This window comes from Halteromyces radiatus (assembly GCF_025201355.1).
Source record: "Halteromyces radiatus strain CBS 162.75 chromosome Unknown BX664scaffold_3, whole genome shotgun sequence".
Taxonomy (NCBI): Eukaryota; Fungi; Mucoromycota; class Mucoromycetes; order Mucorales; family Cunninghamellaceae; genus Halteromyces; species Halteromyces radiatus.
In genome coordinates this window covers 3,160,679-3,188,383 of record NW_026251689.1, presented here as the reverse complement: position 1 = coordinate 3,188,383, position 27,705 = coordinate 3,160,679, and the positions used below count along the sequence as shown (strand labels likewise).

Genomic DNA, 27,705 nt, shown 5'->3' with positions numbered 1-27,705 from the left:
ATTGGAATTATGAAATACTTGTAGACATGTTTGTCCATGCAAGACGATAATGACAAAGGGAGAGTCTTTTTAGTTGCTATTTTATTAGAAGAATATACTTGAATTCTTTTTATAAGATTAAAGAGAGAGAGACTTTTTATTTTCAAAAAAAACAAACTATCTATGATTACAACTATTTGCTTGGATCACTGGATGCAGGTTGTTTCCCTATTATCAAAAATAAGAAAAAAAGTCAATGATGATAGAGGTCGATATCAAAAGCTTACCATTTTCAACAGATGGATTGTCTTGTGGCACACTCATCAAGACGGCATCATCTTCATCTTCGTCAATCACATATCCAACTTGATTTTCGTTTGATTTACTGTCCGTATCAACTATAAAATAGAGAAAAAAAAATCAGTTCCATTTTTTCAAATCTTTTCTTATCCATTACCATTTTTATCTTGATTAGTTTCTTGATTCCTTTGTTGATCATCAATAGGAGAGGATTTCTGTTTTCGTTGAGCCGCGGCAGCAGCAGCTGAGAGATAATGAGCATGAAAAAAAAAAGTCAGTGAACACTATTCTCCCTTCACTTTATATAGATGGATCTACCTAGTCTTTCCAAATGAGCATCTTCCATTGCTAGCCTTCGGGCAAACGCTGCATCATCCTCCATTTGTTGATCGCTAGTAGAAGTCTGTACCAAATATTGAGATGGTGATGTAGATAAACGTAAACCCCTCATATCGTCCGATAACGATTTCTTTTCTTGATATTGCTGCTGTTGATATGGCTGTTGAGAATTGTTAGCGTTATTGTTACTTGAGCTTTGATCCATAAATGAATTGTAAAAATCCATAATTTTCTTCTTGGCCACTAAGCAAAAAAAAAAAAAAAAAAAAAAAAAAAAGGTAAGGTATCATTCAACTTTGACTTTTCACTGCTCTTACCATTGCCAGCTTCAATGACACGTTCTTTAATAACAGGTAGTTCCTCTGATAAAACATGGTTCATAAAAAACAGTCAAATGGTTAGTGCTCCATTTATATCCAGGTATTACTTTCATTACCTTGTATACTACTAAAAGTGGATTCATTTTCGGAACGCGGCTGCTGTCGTTGTTGACGTTGTTGCTGTTGGTCATATTCTTGAGCCAATTGTCTAGCCAAAAGTTCGTCATCCTTTTCCTGTTGTTCCTGAGCAAGTCGGTCGTCGTCATTTGTGATAGTTGGTGCTGAGGACTTATAGGAAGGATCAGACATCCCCAACAAGATATCAAAAGTAGCATCCAGATTATTGTGTTGACTTTCAAAAATGGCTTCAATGACTTGTAGTTCTACTGAAGGAAAGGCTTCTTGGAGTGTATTAATAGCTTGTTGATGAGGTGATATAGGCAACTGTTGTTCTTGTTCTTGTTGTTGTTGCTGTGGTGATGTTGTGTCCTCTCCTTTAGGTGAAGAAGCATTAACTTCTTTTGTTAAAATCGTTTGGTCGTTTTTATTTTCATTAGAAGACATTGAATGTAGAGAGGTAGATTCAGCCATCATCTGGAATAGAAAGAAAATGTATCTATAGAGTAGGAAAAAAAAAAAAGGAAAGGAAAGAAGAACAGAAGTTGATAATGAGTGAATAATGCTGCTGCCAAGGCAATATACGAACATCAAGCGCCGGAGTTTAATTTTGCGAACCATTCCAAAGAAAAAGTCAAGATCCCCCTTACATCATATGACTAGGAGGAACACTCTCTCACTCAATACCATCGTTTTCTTTCTTTTCCTTTTTTTTTTTTTTTTTTTTTTTTTTTTTTGTTCTTTCTCCTCCCTTGTTTGACTGTTTATAGTAGAACGAAATGCCCATTAGACCAGCGTCATTCCTTCACTGGATAAATAGTATGTCTTCTCGTACGTTTTACCTATCTCTACTATTAGGAAGTTTAGTAGTGGTGAATATTTATTTCCTTTATACGATTATCTTGCCTTGGTTCTCCAACCGTAATGGTAAAGTCACACCAATAGTACCACCACCACCTAGTCTTCCTAAGCCATATCATCCACCTTATTATGGAGTTCCTAAGCAAAGAATTCCTCCTAGTCGACGGAAATTTAAAAGTCAGGTTATTGATGATTATATTATATTGAAATCAAAAACCATGCAAGATCAAGATTTGGCCACTTTATTAAATAATTGTCTACCAAATACCTTGGATACCACCATTGAATGGTATGATCTAAAATATCCCCACACTTTTTTGATCACAGGAGACAGTAAGTTTTTTGTTTCAGGTTACGCAAACTTTTTTAAAACTGAAATTGAATTATTATTTTTTTTTTTTTTTGATAAAAAAGTTCCTGCCATGTGGATACGTGATTCTACCAATCAAATATTACCTTATCTACCTTTTATAAATGAAGATCTTCAGTTACAATCTTTGATTTTAGGAGTGATCGAAACTCAAGCTGATTATCTTACTTATGATCCTTATGCCAATGCCTTTTTACGTCCTTGGTATGCTACTATTGATGACAAAAAGAATCCAGCACATGGTCGAGTACAGGATAGAGTTATTCCTCAATATGATAGTCAATATGTCTGGGAATCTAAAGTAAAAAGATGTTTGATCTAATTTATTTATATAGATGATCTAATCATCCCCCCTTTTTTTTTATTAGTATGAATTGGATTCACTTGGTCATTTCTTTGAATTGGGAAATGAATATATGACCGCCACAGGTGACACTGAAAGAGTATTAGGAAGTAAAACCTGGCTACAAGCTGTTCATCGTGTACTTCAAGTGATTCATGATCAACAAAGAGGAACATGGGAAGAGGAAGAACGTTTTCCAAGGGCAAGAGTCTATAAAAAGCCACCCTTTCCCATTTATGAGAATTCATCATCATCATCATCATCATCATCATTTTCTCAAGAAGAACCTATGCCTTTACCTTTAGATAAAGGTTATCGATTCACAAGATATAGTGATCGTCCAACCGAAACATTAGGAGCAAATGGATTAGGTGGAATATCTCAAAGGTGTGGATTAGTGAAAAGTGCATTTAGACCTAGTGATGATGCAACTACTTTTCCTTACTTGGTAAAAAAATAAGATTATAATGATCCATATGTTGTCTCTTGTCTCATACCACAACTTTTTTTTTTTATTTTTATAATATTAGATTCCTGCCAATGCACAAATATCAGTTCAACTCAAACGATTAGCACAGATCATTCGAACAGCTTTGATTAGCAACAAAGTCGATCATCATAGAAAACAATTATCAGATATTGCTGTGGAAGCACAATCACTTGGAGATAGGATTCATCAAGCGATCTATGCTCATGCAGTGGTGGATCATCCGGTACATGGAAAAATATTTGCATACGAAGTGGATTGTTATGGATCTTTTATTCTTATGGATGATGCTAACACACCCTCATTATTATCTTTGCCTCTACTTGGATTTATGGAGCGTACGGATCCATTGTACCTACGCACACGTTCGTTCTTATTATCATCATCCAATCCATGGTATTTCAAGGGAAAGTTTGGTCAAGGCATTGGTGGGCCACATACTGGTTATGGCATGATTTGGCCTATCAGTCTTCTTGTACAGAGTCAGACATCCACAGATGAAGATGAAATTAAGATCATTTTGGATACATTGAAACGTCTTGCAAGTCAATCAACTCATGGTTGGATGGTCGAATCCTTTCACAAAGATAATCCCAAGTTATTTACACGACCATGGTTTAGTTGGGCAAATGGATTACTTGGCACCACAATAGCTGATCTTGATGCCAGGTTTCCTCATCTTTTGTAATATCATTTGGAATAAAGTATTAGCTTATCTATTTTTTAAAGTACCGCTTGATCTGTTTTCGTCTTTTTCTTCATTTCTTTTTTTTTTTTTTTTTTTTTTTTTTTTTTGGTTTAAGATGCCTTCTTCATTTCGGCGAGGGTCTACACAACTTCCATATCATCGATCGAAATATTATAAAGCCAATAAGAAACAATTATATCGTCAACAAAAAGTAGGATGGGCGAAACACTGGGTGTATCGACTATTCATCTTGGGTGTCATTCTTTATCTCGGTTTACGATATTGGAACAAAAACAATAGTCATCCATCTGACATACCAGAAATAACCATAGCCAAACAATACCATCTCAAACCTGTTACAGCAAGTCGTATACCCAACATTGTTCATTTTGTTTATGGTCTTAAAGCCCCTGATCCACAACTCGATCTAATCCATTATCTTGCCATCAAATCAGCACACGACCGTTTGAAGCCTGACAAGATCATGTTTCATTATCATTACCTTCCAACCGGCTCTTTGTTTGAACAAGCTCGACCCATGTTAACTTTACACAAGGTAGATCTGGTCCCAACTGTGTTCGGTGATCGTCCCGTGACTCATTTTGCCCATCAAGCTGATATTATTCGTTTGGACATGTTGAATCAATATGGTGGAATTTATTTAGATTTGGATGTCATTTCTTTGGCTTCTATGGATCATCTTTTGGAAAATGAATTCGTCATGGGTCAAGAAGGCATTGGTAATCTCAAAAAAAAAAAAAAAAAAGAAATAGTGTAAATATGATCCTAACCTTTGGAACACCATTATTTTAATTTTTTTTTTTTTTTTTTTTTTTTTTTTAGGTGGATCAGTTGGATTGTGTAATGCAGTGATATTAGCTAGACCTCAAGCAAGATTTTTACAACGATGGCAAGAGACCTATCGTACATTTGACCAAAAAGATTGGAATTATCATTCAGTGGTGTTACCTGGCAAGTTGGCAGAGACGTTTGTGGATGAAATTACGGTATTAAATCATACAGCCTTCTTTTGGCCACTATGGGATAGTCAAGGATTACGCACTTTGTTTCTTGAAAAATCATACAACTTTGCTTGGAACTATGCTACACATATTTGGGAATCTGCTGCAAATCCTCATTTGATGGCTGGACTGACTAAGGAGGTGATCTTGAATGTGGAAAACAGTTTGTATTGTCAACTACGTTATTTCTTTACCGATGATGATATTAAACCATGTCGTCTTTTACTTCATTCGGAACGATCTGATCAATTAGGTAATTATGAAAAAAAAAGAGGGGAAAATCAAACCAAGTAAAAAAAAAAAAAAAAAAAAAAAGAAAATGTCTCATTCTTTTTTTTTTTTTTTTGTTGATCTCAAAAAGTCGGGTACTGGCCATTATCTTTACCTACAGACAAGACTCTTTTATCTATTAATCCCACACCTGCAATAGATGAATCTGGGAATGATATGAATGGCATCATCCGAAGTGGTTATTTCAACAAACAGGATACAAAACAACAGGATGGGGTGTATGTATCAGGAAAAGACGAATATATATTTCTCTCTATGCCACTGGAAATGACATTACCTACGGACAAGATCACGGATGGTGACTCTGATCAAGGCCTAACAGTTCGATGGAAAATGAAAACATCTGATGATAAACAAGGAGGCACGGCGATGATGATTCAAACAGACGCATGCAAGATTTATATCAAAACGGGAAGGACAACGACAAACGAAGGATATGTGATCTCATTGGGTGTAGAAACATGGGTAGTAGCATCCAATGGCTGGGCCTGGGAACGGGATCAAGAGCTCAGTGTAGAGACCGGCACAGTGGCTATCAATGAAGATGACCAATATCATGACTTTACCCTGGTGTTACGAAGTAATAAGGATACATCCTCTGGGTCATTATTGGTTCCTGAATTGGCGTTATACATCGATGGTTATGTTCTTGCTAGTCAGTCATCATGGAAACTTCCGGCACATGTGAACAAATTCTCCAAGGTGATCCGGGGTATCTGGTTTGGATCGGCAGAACCTGCAAAATATCAAGACCCATGGGATACTCGACCTAGTTTGGCAGCTTGGTACAAAGACATTCGTGTATGGGAACGGCCTTTATCTATAGATGCTATACGGAATGACTATGTCAAAGATAACGATGTCATCTTCAAAAATGCAGATGATCAACAAGATCAACTGAAGTCATGGATGACGGACAATACATTGGTGTCTACAGATCAACAAGAAGAATATATGGATGAAGTAGTGTGGAAAGAAGAAGATTTATTATAGATAGTTCTTTTTTTTTTTTTTTGGTCAATAAAGATGTTGATGTTACCCTCTTTTCTTTTCTTTTTTTTTTTTTGTGAATGTGTTTGATTATTTTTTTTATGATATTTTTAATATCTTTAGAGGTAAAATGATTCATTATTGATCCAAACTCTATCTATGCTTTACCTAATAGATTCAAGTTCCGAGAATCGAAAAATTTTGTGCGACTGTGGTGCATGTGCCCCTGATAGTGTTTGCTGTGTGAGAATCGACGCACAGTCTTTATTCTCATCTTCATCAGCATATATATATATATAGATGTATGTGAATAGAATCATTTTAGATTCCCGGAGCAATATCATAATGCGGATTTTTAGTGTTTGATTGAAACAAAGAATGCATATCCATAGGAAAGAAATTTTTTACATTCAAGTGGCACAACATTACGTTTTGAACGGAAGAGTTTGATGATGTTGTTCTGTTCTTTATTTGAGTAAAGCAAATATACAAACAAACATACACCTTGTTATACATCATTAAAAAAAAAAGAGAAAAAAAAAGAAAAAAAAAAGAAAAAAAGAAAAAAAAAAAAGAAAAAAAAAAGAAAAAAAAAAGCTATAGGAAAAATAAGAGATAATGTAGACTACATCAATCCATGGTAGAGATAGGAGATCTTTGAGATAAGTAACAATTACTAGTAGAGGTAGTAGAAGAAGAAGAGCCGATCAATTTGTCGATCAAATGTTTTGATTTTTGTTTCATCATGGCAGATCTCAATTGTTCTTCACCCACTAATGTTTTTTGCTTTTTTTGTGCCTGTTGAGCTAAGCGTGCTTGATATCGACGTTGTTGTCTAGATAGCTTTTTTACCGGTTGTTCCTGGTCTTGTTTGCTGATAGTACTCTTCAAGTCTTCTTCAGGAGCTGATGAAGGATAGTGAGGAACTTGTTGATCGTCTTCTTTCAAAGTAGTATCATCTTCTTTTGTTAAGATTTGAACCCAACCATCATCATCATGTTCTTTAGTAATAATATTGTGTTGTTGTTTAAGTGAGTTATCATCATTATATAAAGTAGTAGAAGAAGATAACCAAGAAAAAAGCATGAAAAGAGTACAAAAAGGGAAAAGAATAAGAAGAAGAAAAAAAAAATGAAAAAGAAAAAAAAAAGAAAAAAAAGAAAGAAAAAAAAAAGAAACATCCTTTTTAAAATGATAAGCTTTATTATAATCATGTTTGTTGGATGATAATGCAAATCGGGAATGCTGCCTTGACTTATCAAATGAACGAGCACTAAAAAAACTCGTGAGTTACCTCAGCTATTGAGCTATTTTTATTATTATTAGCCGGAGCCTTTTCCTTTTTACTCTTTTATGCTCCAAGTTGGCTTTTCCTTTTGTCGGAGGGGGGGGGGGCTGATGAGTCACTCTGGTATTTTTTGCATGACGCGGCATTATGAATGGATGGATGGGGAGCATAGAAATGGACACGTGGTATATCATTCTTTTTATTTTGTATACACGGTATTGATGAATGATTCAACTCATTATCACTATTGGCTTGATTGGAAATACTCAATCATAATATTTTCAAAAAAAAAAAGAATGATGTCATTTCAGTACCTACTAGGTAAATCCCTATACAACAATTATTTTATTACGTAACGTTATGATTTTTACTTTTTTTTTTTTTTTTCAATTGACTATGTATGAGTGAGGATTTGACCAATCAATTGGATGCGGAATCCGAATCCTGGAAAAATTTGCCAATTTGTTTTTCTCTCCCTTAAGTTTACGGAGACTGACGTTTTTTTTTTCTCATTTGTTTCTTTCTGTTTTATAATAGTAAACCATGACGGACGATTTTGACGACGATTTATATACTGCTTACAATACAGCTAACGAAAATAAAATATCTTCTACTGGAGATAACTTGGATACATATGATGATGAATTTGCTGATGCTTTAGATACAGCTGCTGTAGATATGGATCATTCAGATGGTCAAAATGGACAAGATCATCCTGATAATGACGATAAACAACAACAAGGATATAATAGAGGACAATATAATAATCAACAACGACAATATCAACAACAACAACAACAAACTGTGATGATGGGTGGTGTTCCTATGCCTTATTCTATGGCTTTGGCTTACCAACAACAAATGCAACAAATGATGGCCAATCCTCTTCAATATCAAATGATGCAACAACAATTTCGTCAACAACAATTACAACGTCAACAACAACAATTCGGACAAAGACAACCTTTTCAACAACGACAAAATACTAATCAAAATAACGATGCTGAACAACCTTCAGAAGGGTAAGAAAAGAAAAATGGGATTAGAATGGTATATATAGAGGGTTAAAAGAGTGTATGTTGTATATATGGGGAGGATGTGTTTTTCTATAGGTAGTTAGATGATATTTTCTAGCCAAGAATAGATTTTGTTTATTATTACATAGTCTACTAGATATATATTTCTTTAGCTACTATTGAAAAACTTTTTATGGTGTCAATTAAAAAAAAGTATTTTTGAAAAAAAAAGTATTACATCTTGTCTCTATCATTCCTCAATGTGTATATATGTAGTGATCTATTTTGAACGTACTGATACTTTCTTTTTTTAAAAATATTATGATAGAAAATTGTTTGTTGGTGGATTAAATTGGGATACTACTGATGGTAATTAAAGAAAAGAAAAAAAAAAAAAAGAAAGAAAGAAAAAAAAAGGACTCACAATTATTATACATAGAGAGTATGAAAGAATATTTTTCGAAATTTGGACCAGTGGCAAGTTGTATGGTAATGCGTGATACTATGACAGGACAATCTCGTGGCTTTGGTTTCTTGACGATGGAAAATGTGGAAGATGTGGATAAAGTATTGGAGGTAGAAGAACATCATTTGGATGGCAAAAAGATTGATCCTAAACGAGCAGTACCCAAGACAGACCAAGAACGATGTGAAAAAATCTTTGTAGGTGGGATTTCTCCTGAAGTGAATCAAGATGAATTTAAAGAATTCTTTCAAAAATTTGGTCCAATTGCAGAAGCGACTTTAATGGTGGATAGACAAACAGGAAGACCTCGTGGATTTGGATTTGTGACATTTGAAGATGCTCAATCAGTGGATAATGCTTTGGAAGCTAAAGATCTGGTGATTAAGGATCGACAAGTGGAAATCAAACGTGCTATGCCTAAAGCTAAACGAAACGTCATGCCCAATACTCGATATGCTGGAGCTGCTATGATGATGGGTCGTGGTGGTATGTTTCAACAACAAGCAAATCCTTATGGAAATATGGCAGCCATGGCAGCAGCTTATTATGGACGTATGAATAATAATAATAATAATAATCGATATCAACAACAACAAGATGACATTGATTCTGGACGACATCATGGTGGTAGTAGTAGTACTACTAGTAGTAGTGGTGGTAGCAGGGATCGTCGTCACCGTGATTCAAGTCATGATCGTTATTATAGATCTTCTTCAAGTAGTCGTCATCGTTATGAAGATCGTTCTGGAGGTGGTGCTGTTCATGCTTCTTCTTCTTCTTCCTCAAGGAATCAATCTTCTTATCGACCTTATTGATTGTTGGTTTTTTAGTTTTTATATATATATATTTTGGAAATGAAATAAAAATAAAAAATATCGTCTCGTATTAAATTCGTTTTGGCTGTGAAAAAACCAATCATCATTTTTCAAAAAATTGGTGGTGATCATTGTAAATTAGATGGCAAGATGGTATTAGATGATATTAGACTTTTTTTTTTGGGGGGGGGGAGGAATCTAACGGCTGTAGTTATATTGGATGAAGAACGACATTGACGTTTCTTTTCTTTATAATGACTTTGATCTTAATATATCAATTAGTGATCTATGATATTTATACTTTTATTTCATAAAGCTTTTATCCTACTACTCTGTTACATCTTCTGATGTACTTTTTTATTCTTTATTAGTGAATGCATTTTTTGATTTTATTTTATTTTTTAGAAATACGCTGATACGACAAGGATCAGCAACCATAATAGTGACAGGAATCAGTGCCAACAATAATAACCATATTCACATTTCGTTCAAGCAGTAGTTGAGCTCGATCAAACCAATTGGGAATTTATCAGCTTTTGCTTTGACATTGCATTATTGCCTGGATCTTTCAGGGAACACAAAATAATAGCACGTGGCATCTTTTGCTGTATAAAAAAAAGAGTGTACACTTTTGGTCTCCGAGTCAATTCATGACAAACACGCTCCTCTTTCTTTCTTTCTTTTTTTTTTTTTTTAATATACTACGGTATTGACTACAGTAGAAAAAAGCCCAAGGGATAGTCTATGACAACGCTAGCTTGATAAAGAGACGAAAATTGCGAATCATTTAGGCATTAGCAGGATGATGTTATACAAGACGATTCAGAGGTTCGAAGAAAATGATTCTCACCAACGAAAGTAAGGTTCTGGGCTGCAAGTCAAAGCTAACACCGAGAAGTTCGAAGTCTAGAACGTATTATGAAAGGGAATCGCAGGAACACATGGATGACTTTAAAAAAAAATGGCGGTCGATGTGTCCCATCGCACTATTCGATGTCAATGGAATGAACTAGGTATACATTCACGCGTGGGAAGAAAAAAAAAAACCTCCTTTTGTGAACGACAAACACTGACAACAACGGTTGACATTCGCAAAGGAACACAAGGATTGGACTTTGAAACAATGAAGTACTTTGGACGGATGACTCATCCTTTGAGAAAGGGAAAAATATCAGACAAGTTTATGTATGGCGTACGATGACCAGGTAACTTGAAAAAAAGAAACTACGATAGTGACTCATCATCTGAAATCAATTTTATATATTTTAGATTTGTGTAGAAGCAGACGCAAGAACATTGCTTTTTAAGCTAGCATACTGATTTGAAGATGGAGACTATGAAAAAATGGACCAATTACTTGATATCAATAAAGAAACGATCGACAAGATGCTTGATTCACCCCAGACTACTTTTGCAGAAAAAATGGATGCAGAAGCTGCGAAAATGTTGAAAAGTTACACTGAATTGAAGGACAAAGAGGACATCTTGTTTTTACGGTAACTCAAAAGAAAATTGATAATAATAAATGGGTTTGTTGTATTCACTATTTTTTTTAGGCTGCTGTTGTCACGTATTGTGAGCAATATGTCAAAATCATTGTCTCATCGATTGAAAGACTGTTTGGGAAAGAATAGTCTTGATGAATTGATTACTCGTGCATTGAAACAATCTGATTTGGATTATATGAAACTGGATGAAAACATTGAAAAAGCCATGGATAGTATTATTGATGTAAGTAAAGTGGTGTAGGGAGGGTATGATTTGATTTTTATTAACTAATGGATTGTTTTATAGGTTTACCATGAAGAAGGAATCGTTGCTGCTAAGATGGCTTTGTGTGATGTTAAAAAAGAACTCTTGTCGTCCCGTCCCCAGTCCACTAATTTGATTGTCATTGAAGCATTGGAATACGTGTTAAGTAACTTTATCTGTCAATTATTATTATTATTATTTGACCCCTTGATGGCGGACAATATTTATGACTTTTTTATTTTTTTTGAAATTTTAAATTTATGCCCTTAGTTAGTTTATGCCCTTTTCTTTCTTTTTCTTTTTCTTTCTCTTTATATTTATTTTAGTCTTTATTTATTTTATTTTATATTTTTTATTTGAACCGTGTATCATCACGGTAAGTACATTCCTTTGTTTTTTTTATGTTTTTAATAATTATGATTCTTATGCTCAAATAAACTTATAGGTTCTTTTATGCTCTAAATTTTCTGTTTATTGTCTCGTTACATTTCACCCCTCATACAAATTCATTTCTCCAATAGTGTGACTCGGATTGAAATATGGAAAAAAAACCAGGGAAACTGTCTGAAGCGGACTATTATGCACGATTTAGTGGTTTGTTTGAAGTGGTTTTTCAAGGCGTTGATATCAAGGTAAATACAACAATGATGATACTAGAAAAAGAAAAAATGGATTCTTACTTTTTGTTGTTTATTATAGTGGTGACACAACAAGCAGCTCCACAAAGGCAATTAGGAAGTACAACGAAGAACTGTTTGGCCATGCTCCCAAAAATGGTATATTTGGCAGGAAAATTGATGATATCATTTGTTACCATGACTTGGAACTTAGTTTATGCGAATGTAAGCCAACCTCCGTATCATCATCTACCCTCTTGAAGCAACAAGTCAAGAACCTTCGGAGCAATAGTTGTGTTTTTCACCACTTATATTCACTTTCACCTGTACCCGATGACGACTTGTATATTTATGGCATGGACTGGTGTGGTAAGAACGAATGCATGATTATTGAAAAAAAAAAAAAAAAAAAAAAAAAAAAAAAAAAAAAAAAAAAAACTAATTCAATTTTTACTCCAAAATAGGTAATTACGGAACTATGTACATTATGATTTGAACATTGACCATGTGATGGTGGCGGCGAAGGTGGGCAACTTGATTATCCCAGATGATCCAATGGAACTAGATACCATGAAGAAAACCGTTTCCCTGTTACTTTGTTTAAAGGTAAGATTATACAATATATATATGAAGGAAAATCTTCAATGACAAATGCCTTTTTTTCTATCTTATAGAATAACCTATTGAAGCTAACAAGAAAATACCGTTCACTACATCAATTACGAAAACGACGACGTAATGCTCTGGATGATGAAGACGAAGACGAATCCGGATTCACGACACCTCCAACTATGTACCAAACATCACCCTTGATCTTTTTTACTCCGTTGAAACATCACTGATTTATTTTTTTTTTATATATGTATATCTGTACCAAACATCACTCTTGATCTTTTTTTACTCCGTTGAAATATCATTGATTTATTATTTTTTTATATATATGTATATCCTCTCTCCTATTCCCTCCCTTCTATCTTTTATAGTGTAGATATAGCTTCTTGTTGTTATTTTACCCAATTTTTATTTCTTCGAAATAAACATTGTACACGTCTCAACATTTTTAGCAGATCTTTTTTTTGGTGGATGAAGATAAATAGAATATGTTTATGTTTGATGTGTTTAAAGTAGTGAAGAAGAAGAAAAAGAAAGAGAAGAGAGATAAAGAAAAGAAAAGAAGAAGAAAAAAGAAAGGGGAAAAGTGTCAGTGTCATCGCAGATCGCATTTCTCCTATCTAGGCTAGAAAGCATATAATAGGTATCATATTATTTTTTTCTGGATTACTTTTATTTTTTTTATTTTACTTTTGTTCTTTTTATATAAAAGAACTGGTGCTCACTATACGAACAATCATCATCAATATCATCATCTTGATATTATCTTTTACTTTATTTACAAATCAATCATCCACCCTCTAACAAAAAAAATCTTTAACACTGCCTACAGAAATTCATTCAAACTCATCGACCCTCAAGGTTCTATTTTCAAGTTTCGAAATATAGATCACTGCATGACAACTTGATGATGAAGATTCTGGTTTCACAACACCTCCAGCCATGCACCGAACATCTGATTCACCCTTAGTCTTCTTCACTCCCTTGAAACGCCATTGATTTCATCTTTTATATATATATGCTTTCTCTTTCCTTCCTCTCCTTTCTGGTGTAGTTATTATTTGTGATTTGCTTAAACAGTTTCTTTTTTATCCCTTGAAATAAACATTTACATATCTCAATATTAAACATTTTTAACAGATCTTTTCGATTTTTTGTCTAGTATACTTTATTTTATATCTGTGTATGCGGAAATCTTTTACCTTTTTTTTTTTTAGTGTACCTTTGATGTGATTGGTTGACTACGGGGAATATATATATTATTTTTGGTAGGATCTTATCGTTCGACCATACAACTTCCTCTCTACAAAGTCAAAATGGATGGAGCTGATCAAAACAATCCCGACATGTGTATATCTGTTTTGTTCACGTGGGATATTTGATTTCAAGATGTGCAACAAGTGAATTCCGGAAAGTACACAAGGAGTAAGCCTTATTTGGGGATGCAGTAAAAAAAAGACAATAACGCGATTGAACCAAAAAAAAAAAGGTCGCGCTTCGGGATTTGAAAGCGTGCATCATGGTGAAATTTTGAGGGGGGCAAAAGAGAAAAAAAAATAATTTCTCTGTCCCTTTTGTCTTTTTTTTTTTTCCTTCTCTCTTTTTTTCATTTTTTTTTTTTCTTCTTTCTCTTTCTTTTTTTTTTTTCCCTTTTCTTTTTTTGACACGTTTTCCTCTTCTTACTATTTTATTCCTTCCTTTATTAATACAAGTAAAATAATAAAAAAAAAAAAGACAAATAAAAAAATATGGATGATGATAAACTTATATTTTTTTTTATTTTAATATAGAACACTTAATAACCTTTATAATAATAACAACATGAGAGAAATTATTCACGTACAAGCTGGTAAGTTTTTTATATAATGAAAAGGATGATAATTTTACTAATCTTCTTTTTATAAATAGGTCAATGTGGTAACCAAGTATGTACACTTCTTGTTTTTTTTTTAAAAAAAAAAGTTTTTTTTTTTTCTTAAGGGAGATAACACGTGCAATTACCCTAAAACTCATCCCACTTTTTTTTTATATATAGATTGGTCAAAAATTCTGGGAAACCATTTCTCAAGAACATGGTCTTGATTCTGATGGTATTTACAATGGTCAAGATGATCTTCAACTTGAACGTATCAATGTATTCTATAATGAAGGTTACCAAGGCAAATATGTCCCAAGGTAAAATAAATAAATAAAAAAAAATGAATAGAGAAAGAGATATTTAAATTATTTATTTGTTATTACTATTATTACTTTATAGAGCTGTCCTTGTTGATCTTGAACCTGCTACTATGGATTCTATTCGTTCAAGTCCTTATGGTAGGATTTTCCGTCCTGATAATTTCATCAATGCTCAATCTGGTGCTGGTAACTCCTGGGCCAAAGTAAAAAAAAAAAGAAAAAAAAATCATCATCATATTTATAAATAACCATCATTAACTCTCCTTTTTATTATAGGGATATTATACTGAAGGTGCTGAATTGGTAGAATCTATTATGGATGTTATTCGCAAGGAAGCTGAAAACACTGATTGTTTACAAGGTTTTCAATTGGCTCATTCTCTTGGTGGTGGTACTGGTTCTGGTCTTGGTTCCTTGTTATTATCCAAGATTCGTGAAGAATATCCTGATCGTATTTTATCCACTTATTCCGTTGTTCCTTCTCCAAAAGTATCTGATACTGTGGTAGAACCTTACAATGCAGTTTTATCTGTTCATCAATTGGTTGAAAATTGTGATGCCACTTTTTGTATTGATAATGAAGCTCTTTATGATATTTGTTTCAGAACTTTGAAATTGACGAATCCTGGTTATGGTGATTTGAATCAATTGGTATCTGCTGTCATGTCTGGTGTATCTACTTCATTACGTTTCCCTGGTCAATTGAATTCTGATCTTCGTAAATTATGTGTCAACATGGTTCCTTTCCCTCGTCTTCACTTTTTCATGGTCGGTGTTGCTCCTTTGACTGCTTTTGGTTCTCAACAATATCGTAATTTGAGTGTACCTGAATTGACTGCTCAAATGTTTGATGCTCGTAATATGATGGCTGCTTCTGATCCTCGTCATGGTCGTTACCTTACTGCCGCTACCATTTTCCGTGGTCGTCTTTCCACCAAAGAAGTCGAAAACCAAATGTTGGCTGTCCAACAAAAGAATTCTTCTTACTTTGTTGAATGGATTCCTAACAGTGTCAAGTGCTCTCTTTGTGATATCCCTCCTGTTGGTTTGAAGATGAGTGGTACTTTTATCGGAAATACTACTGCTATTCAAGATTTATTCAAGCGTGTTAATGAACAATTCACTGCCATGTTCAGACGTAAGGCTTTCTTACATTGGTTCACTTCTGAAGGCATGGATGGTAAGTTATGGAGAATGAGTCATGAAAAAAAAAATGAATTCATCTTTTTTTTTTTTTTTGATAGAAATGGAATTCACTGAAAGTGAAAGTAATATGCAAGATCTTGTATCTGAATATCAACAATATCAAGAAGCTACTGCCGATGATGAATATGCTGATGAAGAATACCTTGATGAAGCTGATCCTTTGGATGAAGAACCTATGGAAGAATAGATCCCCCCCTTACTTTAAATCTCTTCTCCCCCCTTACCCCCCTATGACTTCATATATAGTGATCACCCCTTTTATGTTTATTATTATTTTAAATCATTCTTTTTTTACTTTTGGGCTATGATATATTTAATAATCCTTGTTGAAAGCACAAAAAAAAATATTTACAAAATCACCTCTCCAAAAAAAAAATCAATCTGTCGCCCATCCCATATACACAAATATATTAGTAAAGAAAAACAAAAAAAAAAAAAAAGTAGTCTCTTCAAATCATTTGTTTTTGTTTTGTCTTTGCCAAAGTATCGCTTTATTATTACCATCAATAAATCTATATGACTATCAATCTATTACGGATAAAAAATGTGTATTGACTCTTCGTAATGTGACCCTTGATGGAGCAGCCTATCAATATTTCAAATGTGTAAGAGTGATTCATTGACCTTTTTTTTTTTTTTTTTTACCTGTGGATGACTTGCAATCAATTGAATCAATTTTTGCCGAATAGAATCCTTGGTCACTAAGAAAACCAAAAAAAAAAAAAAAAAAAAAAAAAAAAAAAAAAGGATTTTCGTCAATATAGATGGTTAGATCAACTTCGAATTTTTTTTTTTATGTGCATCTTACCATGTTTCACACCATCAAGTTCAAGGTTGCCTATGTCCAAATCATCAATATTGGTATACATGTTTATTATTTATTTACTTACCATTTTCATCATAGTAATGAACCAAGAGAGCCAGAGCAATACCAACAGCACGATTCTTCCCATCGACACTAAACACCAAGATACGCTGATGATTGGCCAAGAATGGTCGTGCAAAGGTGATGGCCAAAGGAATCGCCTTTTCCAAAACATGTTGACCTTTCTTGCCTTCAGGAATGGCCAAATCAAGCCAGGTTTTCTTCTTCTTGTTCGTAGTGAGGCAACAACATTGAATCACAGCGTCAAAGGATGATGTCAAACCAGTATATCGATTACCAATGGTCAACATGGTGTTTTTGATATCATTTTCAAGTCGTAACAAAGTCAGATCTTGTCCATTGGCTTGAAGTTGTTGATGTCGTTCTTGTCGTGCTTGTTCCACTATTTCCTCCACCGTCGTTTCACATGTACTTGGATGTCGTAGGATCTCTTGATCATGAGTCCAGAATAATGAACATGTTAATCCCTAAATAAATCCATGTGAGTTCATTTTTTTTATGAGTTCATTTTTTTTTTTTTTTTTTTTTTTTTTTTTTTACCATACTCCAGGCTTCTTGATCATCCGCTGATCCTTGGACATAAAGATAACCATCCGGTCGAGCTTGACAACCTCCATCTTGAATGAATTGAGATGCACTGACACAGATCACTGGATAAAATTCACAATCCGTATAATCCATGGCTTCAGAAAGAGAAGACTGAGGTGTTAACCAAATAGGTCGTAAAGGTTTCTTGAGTAATTTGGCTAGACGTTCCACATCCACACCTAAATCCTATAATATATATATATTAATATTAGTTATTCTTTTGTACCCATTTCTCTTTTTTTTTTTTCTTTGGTACTTGCCCATAATTTCTGTACAAAACCATCCAATCTGGCTTCAATTTGAGCATGTTCTGAACGAAACACAGCAGTTGGTAAAGAATGAAATCGATCATCCCATTTTGATAAAGGTTGTTGTTGTTCCTGTTGATAATAACGTTGAATAGCACGATTGATGACACAACACCATATAGGAATTGTTTTTGATAATGCATCCGGTATTCTTTTTCCTCTTCTTGTTGAATCCACTATGATACATCTATAACAAAAAAAAAAAACTTTAGTGATCTATTTATATTTGATCTAAAAACATTTTTTTTTACCCTTGATGAGCAGCAATGATATCAATAATATGGAAATTGCCTCGTCGTACATTGAAATCCCATTCACCCATATGTCCATCTGTAGATTTGAAGTAGACTGAATGGACCTTGTGCTACAAAAAAAAAAAAAAAAGAAGTTTCTGTCAGTCATTAGTATACATATTATATATTTTTACCTTGGTTGGATTAATGTACCAAGAACCACATCGTTCATTAGCTTATTCGAAAAAAAAACAGTTATATGAGTTAATATATATATTTTTTATTTTTTTCCATTTACCAACGAGAGCCAAATGAGGGTATAAATGGGCTACTTTGTCTACAAACAAGGCATCTTCTTGTATAGATTTCAAACGGTTGTAACTACGATATGTAAAAGGTATATATTATATTAACACTGTTAAAATATTGTTTATTCTTAGTCTTACATCTTTTTGTGATCTTTTCGTATCTGATCCACTTCATGTTCAAACCGGATCATTGCTTTCTAAATGATCAAAAAAAAAAAAAAAAAGAAAAGGTTCCCTCTCTCTCTCACCAATTTTCACCCAAGTGCTGACTTCAAAAACACGCTTTGTTCCTTTTTCACCCTTCATTCATTTTTTTTTTCTTTCCTTTGTAAACTTTCTTTTTTTTTTCATAAACTCATGGGGAAAAGACAACGGTTTGATCAAGATGAACAACAGGAGGATTCTGTTGGTGAGATGCATCCTAGAAACATTTACAAAGATAATCCACCAGACTTTACAGCTTTGGCTCAACAGTATGAATCTTTTCGACCATTGTAAAGTGATCACCCGACTTTTTAGCGTAGACTAACCTATTACTTCTTTTTTTTTTATAATAGTGTATTGGGTGGAACACGACCTTATATTGACTTTAAAAATCCTGAAGCTGTACGGTAAGTTCCTTCAACATGATCACTAACGAACCCATAATTAACATTATTATTCATTAGTGAATTGACTTGCTGTTTATTAAAACATGATTTTGACTTGGATGTACATTTTCCTTTAAATCGACTTTGTCCTCCTATTCCCAATCGACTAAACTATCTCTTATGGATTGAAGATCTACTTGAAGAATCATCGATATCTGATAATAAGAAAAATGTGATGGGCATAGATATGTAAGGAAGCAAATGTACTTTTTTTTTTTTTGATACTGACCATATATAATTTTAGTGGAGTAGGTGCATCTTGTATTTATCCTCTTTTAGGTTGTCAAATGCACCCTCATTGGCGATTTTTAGGCACTGGTAAAAAAAGAAATAAAAAAAAAACCGATATTTATATGATCTAATATCATTTTTATATATATATATATATATATGTGCCAGAATTGGATGCAGAATCATTTGATTATGCAAAGAAAAACGTTGATAGGAATGGATTACAAGATAGGATTTCTTTGGTATTGAATAAGGATGAGAACAAGATCTTTTTATTGGATCCTAGCATTGACAGCTATGATTTTTGTATGTGTAACCCGCCATTTTATGCATCTCAGGAAGAATTACAACAAGGATTGGAAAATAAAGAATTAGAACCTTCTGCTGTAAGTGTGTTATGAGAAAAAAAAAAAAAACGAATCACTTTTTTTTTTTTATTTATAGATTATATCTTTTTTTTTTTTAGATATGTACTGGCACCACATCTGAAATGATTACTGAAGATGGGGAATATGGGTTTATCAAACGTATGATTCTAGAAAGTAAACGATATAAATATCGAATCCAATGGTATACAAGCATGATGGGATTAAAACGAACTATTCGACCTATCACTCAATTATTGAAACAACAAGGAGTAAGTAGTGTTATCATATACTCTTTTCTCTTTGGGTTTATATCATTTTTTTGATGGGTAGATCACCAATTATGTTGTCACGGAATTTTGTCAAGGAAGAACAAAACGATGGGGAATAGCTTGGTCGTTTTCTTCCACTCGTATAGTAAGTTTAATTTGTGAATGTTAGATACAAATCGAAATCCATTTATTCATCTTTTTTTTTTTTTTTTTTTTTTTTTGTAGGTGAAATCAAAAAGTTTAGAATCTTATCGTCCAAAATCACAATTTACCGTGAATTTATCTCTCTCATTATCAAGAACAAAAGAATGTCTCCTAGCCATCTTGACCGATTTGGATATTCCTATTCCATCATCTACATCGGATAATACCCTTCGCATCTCTCCTCCAACAAATACTTGGTCTCGTGCAGCAAGACGATTACGGAAACGACAAAAACACGAACAACAACAAGAAAACACATCTACTCCTTCAAATCTGCCTAGTCTGTCTCTCATGATGGAATGTTCATTACTGGCTCATGGCGACACACAATGTCAACTACGTCTCAGTTGGTTAAAAGGCGATGATCGTGCGGTATTTGAAAGCTTCTGGAATCATGTCAAGAAAAGAATGGAACAAGAGGCTGGTATCTATACTGGAAGCACATTTCAACCCACCTAGTTTTTATATATATATATTTATTGATTTCTATTTTGATGTATATAATAATAATAAACTGTCCACTATAAAATCAAGGTAATTTGACACATTGAGGTTGGAAGGAATCACCTACCCATCGAGAAATGTCTTTAGTGAGTTGCACTTTTTTCCCAATCAAACCAGCACCATCAAACCGGAGTTCATAGAGAGTACATAGATTCATCAAAGTAATAGGACTTGTACCAGCAGATACTGGATGTTGTTTAATCATGCCGTCCAATAGAGCCATGGCTTTGGATAATTTCCCAGTATACACCAAACACACCGCCAGATTATTCATCGCCTAAATATGTATATATATAAGTAAAAATACCAAATCGTTTGTTTCTCTTAACTTTACCGTAAGGTTTTCATTATTTTGTTGTACCACTTGATCTAATATTTGCTCTGCAAGAGTCCATTCTCCTTTTGCCATATGTAAAAATGCTCTATATCATAAAAACAGGAGAATAAGTGGAGGTATTATTAAAAGGACGTTCTTACTTGTTTGTTTTGATTGTTTCTTGTAATAAACTACTAGGTTGTTCTATCCGTTCCAATTCTTTATACATTTGTTCGGCTGTAATAAGATCACCCAACTACAATAAAATAAAAAAAAAGGAGAGAGAGATCAACCACCTATACCTTAACTACCAAAAAAAAAAAAAATGTTTACCTGTAAATAAAGTCGACCAAGACTAGAAAAGAGATCCAATCGACTAGAAGAAAGAGGATCCATGGACATGACCTTTCGTAAGACAGCCTTCAAAGTATTAGCAGCAGCATGATAATCCTGCATTTGAATCAACTTTGTTGCAAGAATAAGATAGACTTGATATTCTCGTTGTGGTGATTGTTGATGCTGACATTGAATGGCCAGGGTGGATAAGCGTTCCAGAGTGATCAAAGGATGTTGAAGTTTAAATGGTAAAATGGCCCATAGCACACGCATATCAAAAGGTACCTTATCGTCTTTTGGTTGTTGAAGCAAATCCGTCAGTTTCTCGAATTCAGCCGATGCTAGTTGATATAATTGTAATTGATATAATGCTAATAACCGAACATACCATAACTAAAAAAAAAAAAAATGTCAGTAAATAAATTCTGTTGGAAATTTTGTAATATTATTTACTTGAAGAATCGTATCAGCATCTTGAGGTGATGTCTCAACTAGTTTTTGTCGTGCATATCTTGCTACTGCTCGCCAATGATTATTCATCTATTTAAGATTCCATTTGTTCATATCATACATTATATATCAAGTTTTGTTCCGCTACTTACCACCATAGTCATCAAGCCTTCAGGTTTATCGTCTAGATGGATAAGAGGTTGTTGTTGTTGTTGCCGTTCAGGTCGTTGATCAGGAGGTATATACCTTTCAAGTAATTCGGTAAACGCATCTGTCTACTTGGCATCCAAAAAAAAAAGAAAAAAATAACAGTGGTGAGTTGAGAAAGAATCAACTCAATAAAGATATGAATATATATATATAACTTACTATGGGTATATCATAGAAAGAGGTATTTCTGGTAAGTATTTGTCCCAGAGGAAAATGTGCCGTGGAAGAAGATAAAGTTGTTGGTCGTGCACTACTTGAATGAGTGGATGATTGTCGTGGAGAAGAACCCAAAGACTCAGGTTCTATAGGTGGAATGGGTGAATTTGGAAGTTCTAAAGATGTAGCTGTGGAAGATATAAACGGTGATGAAGGCGTTGCTTCTACTGAATCAAGAATATCCATGTTGATAGAAAAAAAAAAAAGAAGATAAAAAGAGTAGAAAAGTGAGGGAAAAAAAGTTAACATTCAATAATGAGATGACTGAGATTGAAAGCATTTGTGTGTCGAAAAAAGCTAAAATAAAAAAATTCAATACGAAGATCATGAATCTATGGCACAGACTCGTAATTTCTCTTGTGGTAATAATGATGTTAATAATCCTTTATGAAGAAGGGTGTTTCTCTCATATTCCTGCTGTCCGATTATTACTGCTATAAAATATTATGCTTAAAAAGTACATCATGAATGTACTATAAGGGTAAAAAGGATCATTGTAAAAGGTAGCTGGAATATAAAAAAAAAAAATAAAACTTTATTGAATAAAAAGTATAACTACTAAAGATCGCATACTAAGACTAAAAGCATACTTTTTTTCCCCCATTCACAAATATGTTGACATATTCTTGTTCGACTTTTTGCTTGCCGATGTAATTTAAGACTTTCAGTCCTCATTTGTCTTTAGAATACAATTCAAACAGGTATCCATCTGTTTGTCTTCTTATAGCCTGCCTTGGCATAAAACTCCACTGTTGAGAACTGGCGAATTTCGCTATATTACACAGCAGACATGGTACTAACATCAACGAAGACCAAAGATAAATTTCTAGATTTTCTATTAAACGGTAAAGGAGGAAGATGAATTGATTTCAGTCACATATGTATTTGTTTTGCAAGCATAGTGTGACATGTGTTGCACTTACCAATGATGAATTGTTTGCAGAGCCCAGAACCTTGGGTAGGTAACATTTGAGATTTCACCAACCTACCAACGCTGTTGTTGTCTTCGTGGATATCCCTCCAATACGTGATCGATGTTCCCAATAATATTTTCACATTGCTTTTGTAATCCGATGACGCTTGGAGATGGTTTGTACATATTGAAAGATCACTTTTGCTTGTTCCCTTTTGCTTCTACATAAACTTTGACGAGGCCTGATATTGTCGTCTTTCCGTGTGTAAAAAGTGTATTAGAGGGCACTTCGATAATCGAGATGATTCTTTATTGAACGGTCGAATTTATTGACGCTATCATACTTATCCAGAACTGAGAGTTGGGATCGACATTGTCGTTTTTTTGGGTCGGTTTTTCCTTTTCAATCATCAATGTTTTTGTTCGACATTTCCCTTGATATGTACTATGTCTAGGACAAGGAAAGAATCAATAAGATTCCTTTCTGCTTTATTAAGGAAAAAAAGACAAAGAAATTTTTTTTTTTAATTTTATATATGTAAATTGAAATGGTTTCATCCCTTACATTAGTCTAGTCATCAGATCATGTTTTGTTTATTTTTCTATTTGTTAGTTCCCACATAAAACACTATAATTCGTACATCCGATTTCTATTAAAATCATTGATACATTGATTGATTGATAATGATTGCTCTAATTTGTTTTGACGTTGATCGATAATGTTGTCCTACCTCTCCCATCTACATAAATATCTTTTGACATAAAAAAGAGAGAGAAAATGTGGATGAGTGTTACACGAGAGAATGATCGAATCAATCGTATCATCCCGGAGTTGAACATTTCAGGGCATGAACCGATTCTATTGATTGACTAAAAATACCTTTTTTTTTTTTTCTTCTCAATGTTAAGATATTAAGAATCCATTCACTTTTAAGTATTGTTTAAAAAAAACATTCATGTAGAAGTATCGTATATAAAGTGTAATATATCATTACATCTATCATTCATCATCATCCTATTTTCCATCAATCAATTAATCAATCAATTAATCAAGAATCAATAATTAATCAACTCTCTAAGCTCTAATGAACAGCCACAGAAAAAAAGAAAAAATTTGAAAGATGTCTAGTGAGACAAGAATAAGAGAGAAAATGGATGATTGGTTAGAAAAGTCTTTGTGAAAGAGTGTTTTCCTATTACATGTACAACATCCTTTTTTTTTTTTTTTTGATCAAAAAAAAGTCAAAAATAAGAAACAGGACCACTTGGTAAAGTACACCCATATATATATATATATATCAAAAAAAAATAAAAAAAAATGATACTCTTTTTTTTTTTTTTCTATTACTCTAAATGGAAGAGGGAATGAAATCTTATAAATGAAAAAAAAAATGACTATATAGACAAAATAGTGTGGGGAAATAAAAAAAAAAAAGAGTATCGTTTTTTTTTTTTTATCTTGAGATAGGTGGAAAAGAAAGTTTTTGATCATCTGACTACCTTTTTGTTTTTGTCGATACTCACTCTAAAAACGGAAATAGGAATCTGAAAATGCAAGATCAGCCAATCATATCTTGCAAGATGACAAATAATCAGATAGAAAAGGAAACGCCAAAGAAAAAGGAAAAAAAAATGTGTATCTTTTGGGTGGCACGAGTCGTATCCCATTGAACCAAAACTTTCATTGATATTCATCGTGAGAGATAAGATATCAAGTTTTTTTTTTTTCTCTTAAAAAAATAAATAATATATAAATATCATCTTTATTTGTCTTTTGAGTTGTTCTTTTTTTTTCTCTCTCTTTCTTTTTTTTTTTTTTTTTTTTTTTTTTACTTTTTCTATTTTTATTATTATTATTATTTTTTTTTATATACGAAAATTACCGTCCATCTATTCTTAGATTTTATCCGTCGTAGGATCTATTCTTGTTGTTCTTATTTACCTACTTGAATTAAAAATATCATGCCATCATCATCGTCGTCGGAGAAAGAAAGCGATAATCAAATCGAACATGCAGGTCAGCCACCAATGAATGCAGATGAAGAACTTCTTCATAAACTAGGTTACAAGCAGGTAAATATATATCTTTGATATAAAAATAATTCATACTCACTTTTTTTTTTTTTTTTTTTTTTTTTTTTTTTTTAGGACTTGAGCCGTTCTATCTCTGGATTTTCTAATTTTGCTATTGCTTTTTCATGTTGTTCTGTCCTTTCTGGTTTGACACCTGTAAGTGTAACAACAAGAAACCTTTTTTTTTTTTTTTTTTTGATCCTCATTTCATTTTTTTTTTTTTTTGGGAAGCTCTGGGGTGATTCTATGAATAATGCAGGATCCATGGGTGTTATTTGGGGTTGGGTGATTACTGGTGTCATGACAACATTGGTTGCTTGTTCTTTAGCGGAAATTTGTTCTGCTTATCCCACCACTGGAGGACTTTATTTCTGGGTATCACGATTGGCAACTTCTGATTATGTCCCTTTAGCTTGTTGGGTCACTGGATGGTATAATTGGATTGGATTATGTTTTGGTATTACCTCTATTGATCTTGGTCTTGCTCAATTCATTGCAAGTATCATCAACGTGTGGCGTCCTGATGTCAATACTTCTGTCTACATGCAATATGGACTTTATGTTGGTATTCTTTTGATTCATGGTATCATCAACTCTGTTGCCGTCAGTTGGACTGGTGTTATGAATCAAGGAGCTTGTAAGTAAAACACTCATGTTGTACAAATGATTGATTGACTCTTTCTTTTTTTTTTTAAAAAAAAAAATAATGATTGATAGTCTTTGCTAATATGCTTGGTCTTTTGATCATTGTGATTGCTGGACTTGCTGTCACTTATCCTTTGGCCAGTGGTGAATTTGTGGTAAGTCATCTTTTTTTTTTTTTTGGTCATTTTCCTTTTTTTTTTTTTATTGATTTCTTTTTTTTCTTTTTCCAATCATACTTATAGTTTACTCAATTCTATAATGGTTCTGGATTTTCAAACAATGGGTATGCCTTTTTACTTGTGATCTTACAATCTCAATATACACTTTCAGGTTACGATAGTGCAGCACATATGAGTGAAGAAACCAAAAACTCACAAAAAGGTTCACCTTATGGTATCTTGAATGCAGTGATCTCGAATGCGATTTCTGGTCTTGTTTTTCTGATTGCTGTTAGTTTTATGGTAAAAAACTTTGATCAACAAATCACATCGGATAGTGCCATCTCTCCTCAAATAGTTCAAGTATTTTTGGATGGTGTTGGTCAAGCATGGACCATGGTGTTTTTAGTATTTGTCATGATCAGTATCTTTTTTTCTGGTTCCGCATTGACCTTGGGATCATCTCGTATGGTCTATGCATTTGCTCGTGATGGAGCCATGCCATTCTCATCCTATTTACATTCACTTAATCCGAACACTAAATCACCTGTTTATGCTGTATGGTTCAATGTCGTGGTGGCTGGTATCGTCGGTGTCTTGTACATGATTAATAGTACTGCATATTCTGCCATTGTCTCTGTTAATACCATTGGTTCCCAAATGTCTTATTTTGTACCTATTTTATTACGGATTACCGTTTCTAGAAAAACATTTATTCCAGGTACCAAAAAAAAAAAAAAAAAAAAAAGACATGATTTTTTTCTTTTTTACTTATCTTTTTCTTTTTTTTTAATGTATAAAAAGGACCTTGGCATTTGGGCATGTTTAGTACATTAATAGGTACTATTTCATGTGCATGGATTTTATTCACTTGTGCATTGTTTATCTGTCCAACAGTATGGCCTGTCACTCCTGATAACATGAACTATGCTATCGTACCTTTTGCATTTATAATGATCCTTTCCACTGGTTACTTTTTGATTTGGGGTCGTAAATGGTTCAAAGGTCCTGTACGTGTGGTGGATGGTCAAGAAGTCATTGTTGGAGAAGATGAAGAAATCATTCGTAATGATGATTATTGGAACAGTGAAAAACGAGAGATTCAAGGCAACTAATATAAAATGGTTATTTTTTTTTATTTATTTCTATACAATAATAAATATAATAATTCTACACTATAATAATTAAAATTATCAAATTACATGGAGGCGAGATTATCTAAAGACTGACCTTCAACACGATGAATGATCCATTCTGCATGAGTTTCAGCACCTAAACTTTCATAAAACTTGCGTGATGGAGTATTCCAATCCAACACTACCCATTCATATCTTCCACAGTCTCGTTCCTTTGCAATAACAGCTAGTTGAATCAATAGTTTCTTGCCTAGACCAAGACCACGGTAATCAGGATTCACAAATAGATCTTCCAAATAGAGTCCTGGACGACCCAAGAATGTACTAAAGTTATGGAAGAAGAGAGCAAAACCAACAGGTACTTTATCATCGTCTTGAGTCCTTTGACAATAGGCAAGGATCACTTCAGCTTTGGGTTGTGGTCCAAATAAGTGTTGTTCCAAAAGTGCTTCAGTAGCTACTACTTCATGTGCTAACTTTTCATATTGGGCTAATTGACGAATAAAGTTGAGAATAAGTGGTACATCTTGTACGGCGGCAGGTTTAATTTCAACAAGTGGGTAAGTAGTCATGTTTCTATAATATGAAAAGAGAAGAAAAAAAAAAAAAAAGAGGAAGGTATATATGTACAATTGACAGCAGAAAA

General features: G+C 33.4%; 11 protein-coding genes across 11 annotated transcripts; 7 read left to right on the top strand and 4 right to left on the bottom strand.

Annotated features, from left to right (window-relative positions):
* Window positions 1–58: 58 nt before the first annotated feature.
* On the bottom strand, window positions 59–1,599 carry BX664DRAFT_330386 (uncharacterized protein). Its single transcript, XM_051544966.1, has 6 exons — window positions 1,055–1,599; window positions 936–980; window positions 598–861; window positions 437–523; window positions 267–377; window positions 59–207 (listed from the first exon to the last, which is right to left on the bottom strand). The coding sequence occupies exons 1-6, from the start codon at window positions 1,530–1,532 to the stop codon at window positions 173–175; spliced, it is 1,020 nt and encodes a 339-aa protein (XP_051402164.1). The 5' UTR covers window positions 1,533–1,599; the 3' UTR covers window positions 59–172.
* Window positions 1,600–1,786: 187 nt separating this feature from the next.
* Window positions 1,787–3,844, top strand: BX664DRAFT_330382 (DUF1237 domain-containing protein). Its single transcript, XM_051544965.1, has 4 exons — window positions 1,787–2,249; window positions 2,331–2,587; window positions 2,655–3,077; window positions 3,160–3,844. Exons 1-4 carry the CDS (start codon window positions 1,835–1,837, stop codon window positions 3,802–3,804), a joined length of 1,740 nt encoding a protein of 579 aa, XP_051402163.1. The 5' UTR covers window positions 1,787–1,834; the 3' UTR covers window positions 3,805–3,844.
* Window positions 3,845–3,926: 82 nt separating this feature from the next.
* Window positions 3,927–6,133, top strand: BX664DRAFT_278838 (uncharacterized protein). Its single transcript, XM_051541423.1, has 3 exons — window positions 3,927–4,544; window positions 4,648–5,079; window positions 5,188–6,133. Exons 1-3 carry the CDS (start codon window positions 4,289–4,291, stop codon window positions 6,108–6,110), a joined length of 1,611 nt encoding a protein of 536 aa, XP_051402162.1. The 5' UTR covers window positions 3,927–4,288; the 3' UTR covers window positions 6,111–6,133.
* A 2,380-nt stretch (window positions 6,134–8,513) lies between these two features.
* On the top strand, window positions 8,514–9,778 carry BX664DRAFT_112921 (uncharacterized protein). The gene is made up of 3 exons (XM_051539717.1): window positions 8,514–8,624; window positions 8,740–8,780; window positions 8,851–9,778. The coding sequence occupies exons 1-3, from the start codon at window positions 8,605–8,607 to the stop codon at window positions 9,690–9,692; spliced, it is 903 nt and encodes a 300-aa protein (XP_051402161.1). The 5' UTR covers window positions 8,514–8,604; the 3' UTR covers window positions 9,693–9,778.
* A 2,189-nt stretch (window positions 9,779–11,967) lies between these two features.
* On the top strand, window positions 11,968–12,667 carry BX664DRAFT_112916 (uncharacterized protein). The gene is made up of 3 exons (XM_051539716.1): window positions 11,968–12,076; window positions 12,144–12,430; window positions 12,526–12,667. Exons 1-3 carry the CDS (start codon window positions 12,024–12,026, stop codon window positions 12,555–12,557), a joined length of 372 nt encoding a protein of 123 aa, XP_051402160.1. The 5' UTR covers window positions 11,968–12,023; the 3' UTR covers window positions 12,558–12,667.
* Window positions 12,668–14,297: 1,630 nt separating this feature from the next.
* On the top strand, window positions 14,298–16,497 carry BX664DRAFT_295608 (tubulin beta-3 chain). Its single transcript, XM_051542159.1, has 7 exons — window positions 14,298–14,384; window positions 14,464–14,522; window positions 14,582–14,598; window positions 14,709–14,848; window positions 14,931–15,054; window positions 15,128–16,031; window positions 16,096–16,497. The coding sequence occupies exons 2-7, from the start codon at window positions 14,495–14,497 to the stop codon at window positions 16,242–16,244; spliced, it is 1,362 nt and encodes a 453-aa protein (XP_051402159.1). The 5' UTR covers window positions 14,298–14,384; window positions 14,464–14,494; the 3' UTR covers window positions 16,245–16,497.
* Window positions 16,397–18,595, bottom strand: BX664DRAFT_330366 (tRNA A64-2'-O-ribosylphosphate transferase). Its single transcript, XM_051544964.1, has 10 exons — window positions 18,519–18,595; window positions 18,371–18,453; window positions 18,267–18,307; window positions 18,091–18,203; window positions 17,792–18,026; window positions 17,484–17,717; window positions 16,948–17,410; window positions 16,866–16,895; window positions 16,703–16,758; window positions 16,397–16,643 (listed from the first exon to the last, which is right to left on the bottom strand). Exons 1-10 carry the CDS (start codon window positions 18,569–18,571, stop codon window positions 16,581–16,583), a joined length of 1,371 nt encoding a protein of 456 aa, XP_051402158.1. The 5' UTR covers window positions 18,572–18,595; the 3' UTR covers window positions 16,397–16,580.
* Window positions 18,596–18,605: 10 nt separating this feature from the next.
* Window positions 18,606–20,618, top strand: BX664DRAFT_330360 (S-adenosyl-L-methionine dependent methyltransferase). Its single transcript, XM_051544963.1, has 8 exons — window positions 18,606–18,874; window positions 18,938–18,991; window positions 19,049–19,219; window positions 19,275–19,348; window positions 19,430–19,647; window positions 19,728–19,898; window positions 19,960–20,043; window positions 20,124–20,618. Exons 1-8 carry the CDS (start codon window positions 18,738–18,740, stop codon window positions 20,559–20,561), a joined length of 1,347 nt encoding a protein of 448 aa, XP_051402157.1. The 5' UTR covers window positions 18,606–18,737; the 3' UTR covers window positions 20,562–20,618.
* On the bottom strand, window positions 20,619–22,338 carry BX664DRAFT_330357 (uncharacterized protein). Its single transcript, XM_051544962.1, has 7 exons — window positions 22,078–22,338; window positions 21,861–21,983; window positions 21,712–21,798; window positions 21,256–21,651; window positions 21,084–21,178; window positions 20,941–21,028; window positions 20,619–20,883 (listed from the first exon to the last, which is right to left on the bottom strand). The coding sequence occupies exons 1-7, from the start codon at window positions 22,318–22,320 to the stop codon at window positions 20,632–20,634; spliced, it is 1,284 nt and encodes a 427-aa protein (XP_051402156.1). The 5' UTR covers window positions 22,321–22,338; the 3' UTR covers window positions 20,619–20,631.
* Window positions 22,339–24,893: 2,555 nt separating this feature from the next.
* On the top strand, window positions 24,894–27,104 carry BX664DRAFT_330349 (amino acid/polyamine transporter I). The gene is made up of 6 exons (XM_051544961.1): window positions 24,894–25,120; window positions 25,196–25,276; window positions 25,352–25,757; window positions 25,838–25,920; window positions 26,008–26,644; window positions 26,728–27,104. The coding sequence occupies exons 1-6, from the start codon at window positions 25,010–25,012 to the stop codon at window positions 27,036–27,038; spliced, it is 1,629 nt and encodes a 542-aa protein (XP_051402155.1). The 5' UTR covers window positions 24,894–25,009; the 3' UTR covers window positions 27,039–27,104.
* Window positions 27,036–27,668, bottom strand: BX664DRAFT_330348 (acyl-CoA N-acyltransferase). Its single transcript, XM_051544960.1, has one exon. It carries the CDS (start codon window positions 27,629–27,631, stop codon window positions 27,122–27,124), a length of 510 nt encoding a protein of 169 aa, XP_051402154.1. The 5' UTR covers window positions 27,632–27,668; the 3' UTR covers window positions 27,036–27,121.
* Window positions 27,669–27,705: the final 37 nt, after the last annotated feature.